Source organism: Chrysochloris asiatica, unplaced genomic scaffold (assembly GCF_000296735.1).
Source record: "Chrysochloris asiatica unplaced genomic scaffold, ChrAsi1.0 scaffold00061, whole genome shotgun sequence".
Lineage (NCBI taxonomy): Eukaryota > Metazoa > Chordata > Mammalia > Afrosoricida > Chrysochloridae > Chrysochloris > Chrysochloris asiatica.
This window is the reverse complement of record NW_006408579.1, coordinates 3,540,575-3,548,549: the sequence shown is the minus strand read 5'-3', so window position 1 is coordinate 3,548,549 and position 7,975 is coordinate 3,540,575. Positions and strand designations below refer to the sequence as shown.

General features: G+C 34.8%; 1 protein-coding gene across 1 annotated transcript in view; it reads left to right on the top strand.

The window, feature by feature from the left end:
• LOC102840843 (chromosome unknown open reading frame, human C3orf30) overlaps window positions 1-7,384 on the top strand; it is a 13,393-nt gene extending 6,009 nt beyond the window's left edge. The window contains exons 3-4 of the mRNA XM_006864203.1: window positions 6,432-6,491; window positions 7,280-7,384. Of these exons, the coding sequence (XP_006864265.1) occupies window positions 6,432-6,491; window positions 7,280-7,384 (165 nt within the window). The remainder of the gene's footprint in view (window positions 1-6,431; window positions 6,492-7,279) is intronic.
• Window positions 7,385-7,975: the final 591 nt, after the last annotated feature.

The window sequence follows — 7,975 nt, the reverse complement described above, 5'->3', positions numbered from 1 at the left end:
AAAAAAAAAAATCACCAAGACATTATAATCAAACTTTCCAAAACCAGAGGAAAGGAAAGAATTCTGAAAGCAGCTTTGGAAAAGCAAAAGCAAGCAAGAAGTTACCTACAAGGAAAGCCAATAAGACTAAGTTCTGATTTCTCAGCAGAAACTTTATAGGAAAGAGGGAATGGGATGACCGATATAAAACCCTGAAAGGAAAAACAAAAAAAAAAATACCCATCAAAAAAATATACCCCGCAAAATTGTGCTTCAGATACGATGGTGATCCAGGACATCTCTAGACTAACAAAAATTTAAGGAATTTGTTAAAGCCAGACCAACCTTATAAGACATACTAAAGGGAGTTCTTCAGACAGAGAACCAAAAAGAGCAGACCACAACCCGAGATTAATATATATGACAACACCACACAAAAGTTAACCCAGATAAAGAAATATCCAAAGTGAAGCAAACCTACAAGATTAAAAATAGGAACCAGAGATATTAATTTGCAAACAAAGACAATCACTAAATAAAGAAAGGGAATAAATAGTGTAATTGCAGCAATCCAGTGCTTATCCTACAGCACCACACCAGGATTCCTCTATTATTTTAGATTTCTCTCATCAGTTCTGTTAGAGTTTAATTTATGTATTTTAAGACTCTTTCATTAGAGGCATAGATACTTATGACTATGTTCAATTGACTCTTTAATTATTATATAATGTCCTTCCTTTTCTCTTATGCTGGTTTTTACCTTCAAGTCTATTTTATAAGAAATTAATATTCCTACTCCTGATCTTTAAAAATTGGCATTGTCTTGATGTACTTTTCCATACTTTGATATGTCTTGTTTTATTATTAATTCTGTTATACTCTATCTCTTGACTATTATATTTAATCTATTGACAGTCAGTGTAATTGCCAATAAGGATAAATTAATTGTTGTCATTTTGCTGTGTGCTTTTTTGTGGTACTGCTTGTTTTTTTTTTTTTTTTGCTTTACATAATATTTTCTGATCATATCAATCAATGCAGAAAGGTATTTGACAAAATCCAACACCCATTCTTGATTTAAGACAAAAGTGTTCAACAAAATAGGAATAGAAGGGAAATTCTTTAACATAATTAAGGGTACATATACAAAACCAATGCCCAACATCAGTCTTAATGGAGAAAAACTGAAAGCATTCCTCTTGTGAATAGGAACCAGACAAGGATGCCCTTTATCATCAATTAATGCATCAATTAATACATTAATACATCAATATTATATTTGAAATCTTAACCAGAGAAATAAGATGAGAAACTGAAAATTGTCTCTTTTTAAATGAAACTATCTCTATTTGCAGATGATATGTTCCTATACATAGAAAATCTCAGAATCTCAACAAGAAAGCTACTGAAACAAATTGAAGGATTCTACAAAGGGGTTGTTGTTGTTATGTGCCATGGAGTCAGTTCCGACTCATAGCAACCCTGTACAGGGTTTCCAAGGCTATAAATCTTTATGGGAGCAGAAAGCCTCATCTTTCTCCTGTGGAACAGCTGGTAGTTTCGATCTGCTGACCCTGAGGTTTGCAGCCCAATTCGTAACCACTACACTACTAGCATATATAAATCATAAGATCAGCATACATAAATCAGACAAATTCCTTTACATTAACAAAGAAAAGTCTGAAAAGAAAATCAGGAAAACAATGCCATGTACACTGTTGTTGTTAGGTCCCATGGAGTCAATTTCAACTCATAGAAACCCTATGTACAACAAAACAAAACACTGCCTGGTCCTGCACCATCCTCACAATTGTTGTTATACTTAAGCCCATTGCTGTGATTGCAATGTCAATTCATCCTCATTTGGGGTGTTCCTCTTTTTCACTCACCCTTCACTTTACCATGCATAACATCCTTCTCCAGGGACTGGTCTGTCTTGATATTATGTCCAAAGTATGAGAGACACCTGGCTTCTAAGGAGCATTCTGTTTGGACTTCTTCCAATACAGACCTGTTCTTCTGACAATCCATGGTGCTTTCAGTATTCTTCTCCAAAATCATAACTCAAATGTATCACTTCTTTTATGTTCTTCCTTATGTATTGTTCAACTTTCACATGCATATGAGGCAATTGAAAATACCATGACTTGGGTCATTTACACTAGATACACAAAAGATGAAATATTGAGAAGTAAATCTAACTAGAGTAGAAAAACAAAAAATGTGCACAAAGAAAGCTACAAAACACCACTATGAGAACCCTACATAAATGGAAGAATATACCATACTCATGGATAGGAAGCCTTAACATAGTGAAAATGTTAATGCTACCCAAAGCAACCTGCAGACAAAATGCAATCTCGATCCAGATTCCAGCATCATTCTGTTAAGTGATGGAAAAACTAATCACTGATTTTATATGGAAACAAGAGAGACCCCAGATAATGAAAGCACTGCAAAGAAAAGGAACCCTGTTAGCATAGTAGATTATAAACTGAACTGCTAACCATAAATTCAGCAGTTTGAATTTACCAGCTGCTCCATGTGAAGAAGATGAGCCTTTCTGCTAATGTAAAGATTTACAGTCTAGGAAATCCTATACTGGGTTACTATGAGTTGGAACTGATCAGCACACAACCACCACTACCACTACCACCACCACTAAAGAAAAGCCCAACATTAGTCTCAATGGAGAAAGACTGAAAGCATTCTTCTTGTGAATGGGAACCAGATAAAGGTACTCTTTATCATCAATTAATACATTATACATCAATGTTGTATTTAAAATCTTAACCCGAGAAATAAGATTAGAAACTGAAATGAATGTCTTCCAAATTGGCTTTTAAAAACAGTAGAAAGTAAAACACTTTCTGAACTCAAAACCTACTAGATAGTTATGGTAGTCTAAACAGCTTGGCACTGGTACAATGACAGACACATGGACCCATGGAATGGACTTGAGAACCCAAAAGTAAATCCATTCTCTATGAATAGCTGATCTTTCACAAAGGGCATTCAATGAGGAGATAGTCTCCTTAACAAATGGTGCTTGTAAAACTGGATATCCCTTTGTAGAAAAATGAAACAGGGCCCATATTTCACACTATATATAAAAAAAGAATTCATGATGGATCAAAGACCTAAAGGTAAAACCTATCATTATGAAATTAAACCAAACCCATTGTCATGAAGATGATTCTGACCCACAGCAACCCTGTATTTTGTTTCTGAAAAATCTTTATGAAAACAGAAAGACACATCTGTCTCCCACAGAGCAGCTGAAGGGTTTCAACCATTGGCCTTGTGGTTAGCAGTCTAATGTTTATCCTAGAATGCCATCAGGGCTCCTAAATACAACTATAAAAGTCATCAATAAAAAAGATAAGGACAAACTTAGGGACCCTAACACCTGGCATAAATAAACTATCAAACATAACTGAAAACACACAAATAGCAGAATACAAACTAGATAACTAGGATCTCCTAAAAACTAGACTGGGAACCACATACTGGGAAAAAAGTTTTGGCAATGACATGTCAGACAAGGGACTAATCTCTAAAATTCATTGAAAACTTTAACACCTCATCATGACAAAGGACAAATAATCAGTGAAAAAAATGGTAAAGGACATGAATAGACACTTCACCAAAGAGATATTCAGGCAGCCAACAAACATATGAAAGAATGCTTGCAATCATTAGCCGTTGAGAGATGCAAATCAAAACACTGCGAAATCATCTCACCCCAGCATTAATAGTAAAGTTTTAAAAAAATCAGGAAACAGCACATGCTGGCATGGATGTGGAGAGACTGAACCTTTATATACTCCTGGTGGGACTGTATAATGGTGCAACCACTATGGAAAATGGCATGGCAATTCCTTAAAAAGTTGGGAGCAGAAATGCCATATGCCTGAGCAATCCCTCTACTTGGTATATATCCAAGAGAAATAAGAGGTAAACATATGCACACCCATGTTTATCACAATAACAATTTTTTTAAAAGATGGAAACAAACTAAATAACCTATCAATAAAAGAGTGGATAAACAAACTATGGTATGTACACACAATAGAATAATACATAATGTTAAAGAACAACAATCTGTGAAACACCTCATAACATGGATGAACCTGGAGGACAGTAGGCTGAATGAAATAAATCATTTACAAAAGGACAACTACTACATGAGATCATGATTGTAAAACGTCACCCTTCAATATTCCAGCTCAAGTCTCGAATTTTTTCATTTTCTCAGTTGAGAAATGCTGCTTTCTAAGTCTTTGTATATTTCATTATAATAGCTTTACGTTGTCTTCTATAGCCACCTTTGAAATCTTTTCAGCTCTTTCATCATTTCTTCCTTTTGTTTAAGCTATTCTGTGTTCAAGAAGAAGTTTCAGGGTCTTTTCAGGCATTATTTTGGACTTTTCTTTATCTGATCTTTTGAATGACCTTCTGCTTTCTTCAAGTACGGTGTTCCTGGCATCATCTGGTCTTAGGTCAACATTGCTCACTGCATCAGATCTACTCTTGAGATGGTTTCTGAATTCAGATGGGAAATAATCAAGGTAGTAGTTTGACTCTCATGAAGTTGTTTTAATTTTCTTCAGCTTCAACTTTGAACTTGCACATGAGCAACTGATGGTCTATTCTTCAATCATCCCCTGGTTTGTTTTGACTGATGATACTGAGCTACTCCAATGTCTCTTTCCACAAATATAGTTGATTGGATTCCTGTTTATTTCATCCGTCAAGGTCCACATGAACAGGAACAATATATATTGTTGAAAAAAAGGTTTTTGTAATGATTAAGTCGTTGGTCTTGCAAAATTCTATCATGCAATCTCCAGTATCATTTCTATCAAAGTCATATTTTCCAACTACTGATCTTGTTTGCAACTTTCACATTCCAATCACCAATAATTATCAATACATCTTGGCTTTATGTCTGATAAGTTTCACACTGCAAAAATGGGTTTAAAAAAAAAGAATCTTCAATTTCTTTATCTTTGACATTAGTGATGGGTGCATAAATTTGAATAATAGTCATATTAACAGTTCTTCCTTATAAATGTATAAATATTATCCTATCATTAACAGTGTTGTACTTCAGAATGGATTTTTAAATGATCTTTTTGATGATGAATTTGATGCCGCTCCTCTTCACTTTGTCATTCCCAGAATAGTAGATTATATGGTTACCTGGTTCAAAACAGCCCCTCTGTGGTCATAAATGAGAAAATTATTGATAACTTACCTCTAAAGAAAACACTTAAACTGGAAATATTTAAAGCAGTGGCATATAGAAGGAAGATAACAGCTTTTGTAAGTGTGCCAATTTTCCCACACTTTGTGATTTAAGGGAAAATTACTAAATTTCTGTGCAAGTCAATTTTCTCATATGAAATGAAGATAAGTTATACCTGCCTCATTACCCTGCTCTATATCTTTTCTTTCTTGAAATGTCTGTTGATTGGGAGACTGCCAGTGGCTTGGTTTTCTGACTAATCAGTCAGGTTTTCTGACTAAAGTGAAAGTTGAAAGTTATTGAGAAAATTAGAGTATGCTACAAATAATTTTCTTCATCTTCAAGGACAAATTATATTTATTCAAGCAATACTGACATAAGAATTTATTATCAAATATAGTTTTCAATAAAAACACGTAAACACAATGAATGGCTCAAATACTTTAAACAGATCTGAAAATTTTACATCTGAAATTTGCCCTGTTGTTTTTCACTGCAATTGATGCTCATGCATACTTCATTACAGTTTTCAGCTTATCCAATAATAAAAACAAGCATAATAGTGACTCTGTCTTTTTTCAATACTTTCTCATTCATTCTTACAAACACTAAACACCTGTTTTACCTTATAGACTCAAATATCTCAGTAGAAAGACTGTATGTAAAATCATACGGTGTTAAAGTTTCACGTTTAAGACTTTTCTTTTACAATTATTCAAAGAAAATGATTCATTAATTTCTCAGTCTAACAATATCATAATTTTCAAAACACTTTGTCCAAAGAATTCTCTCACAAGCACTTTGATCTTCAAAACTAGTAAAATGTCTATGTGGTTACAAGTTGGGCTGTTAATCTCAAAGTCAGCAGTTCAAAACTACCAGCTGTTCTGTGGGAGAAAAGTGAGGCTTTTTTCAACCCTAAAGATTTACAGCCTCCGAAACTCTATGCAGGGTCGCTGTGAGTCAGACCAAACTCCACAGCACATAACCACCAACCCATTTATTACTAAATGTTTTACCCCTCAAAATTTTAACTTAATTTGCCTAATTTTACCAGTAGTAAAAATGTAAGTTGTCACTTTCTAAAGGTATATAAATTTCTTCAAAATTCTGGGTTTACAAAAGATCTCATCAAATATAATCTGACCACATAACTTTGGCTCAGATCCATAATGCAGCGCTTTATGCTCTCTCTCAGCAGATCACTGAAAACTTAGTCTATGAAAGGCCAGAGGACCCCCTGCGTTTTATGTTGTGCCAGGTATGGAATTGGAGCAAAAGATCAACCTCTTTCTTTTTATTGTTAATAAGAAGCGCATACATTGGACTGCGAACCACAAGATCAACAGTTCAAGCCCTCCAGCTGCTCTTTGGGAGAAAGAAAAAGATTTCTACCTCCACAAAGATTTAAAAACATGGGAAACCCTACACAGGGTCTATATGAGTCGGAACTGACTTGCTAACGCTTACCAACAGCAACAATATACCTAAAAACATGTACAGCTCAGTTAACTATCATGAAGTGAATATACCTGTAACAACTATTCAATTTTATTCAATTAATTCTGATAATTCATTTGCAGATTCTTTGGATGTTTCTACATACATCATCATGTCATTTCTGTTTTATTTTGACCTTTCTGATTCTTACCCTTTTTTTTTATTCTTGTCTTGCTACATTGTCCTATATGTAATTAGATTACAGATGTTATTAGATTATATATGTACTTACAGTGTTATATTACACATATAATATAACATATATATTTATAATATTTACTGTATTATATCTTCTCTTTGACTCTTCAGACCTTACCTTCTTCTCTTTTCTACCCTACAAAGAGGCTAACCCATATGGGTTATTCCTTCTGATTTACAGTTGAGTTCATCCAATGGGTAATCCTGGAGGAAGATTGGAAGAAGGAAGCAGGGTTATTCCCTTGGATTTCTCCCTATGAGATCACCTTGATCCGATGTTCTACGTCTGTCAGAGATCTCTGCTCCTCTCAAGGCATCTTATTTTATGTGACTCTCCCTTCTGAATTCTAGGAAGGCTGCCTCTCTTTTGTCCCTTTAGCTCTAAGATTAGTTCAGCTACTACTAGCTTTGGATTATTGTACTAGCCCCTCTAACTTTCTCATGCCTACTTTTTAAATATCCCTTTTATGAATAATCATTTAATTATTCTATTTCAAATGTTCCATCTTTTTCTTATTGAGACATTGACTGATGTAGTACACTGGTTAGGGATATCCAGCATGTTGTTTTTGTTGTTAGGTACCATCTATTCTGTTCTGACTCATGGCGACCCTGTGTACAACACTGCTAGGTCCCATGCCATCCTCAGAATCATTGCTGTGTTTGAACCCATTACTGCAACCATTGTGCCAATCCATCTTATTGAGGGTCTTCCTTTTTTCACTGTCTACCAAGCAGGAAGTTCTTCTCCAGGGACTGGTCCCTCTCGATAGCATGTCTAAAGTATGTGAGACAAAATCCTCACTTCTAAGGAGCCTTCTTTCTGACTGTGCTTCCTCCAAGATAGATTTGTTAATGGTAGAGTCAATATTTTTTTTTGCCAACCCCATAACTCAAATGCATCTATTCTTCTTTGGTCTTCCTCATCCACTGTCCAGCTGTCCCGTATAAATGAGGCAATTTAAAATACAATGTTTTGGGTCAGATGCACTTTAGTCATTAAGGTGACATCTTTGCTTTTTAACACTTTAAAGAAGTCTTGGGCAG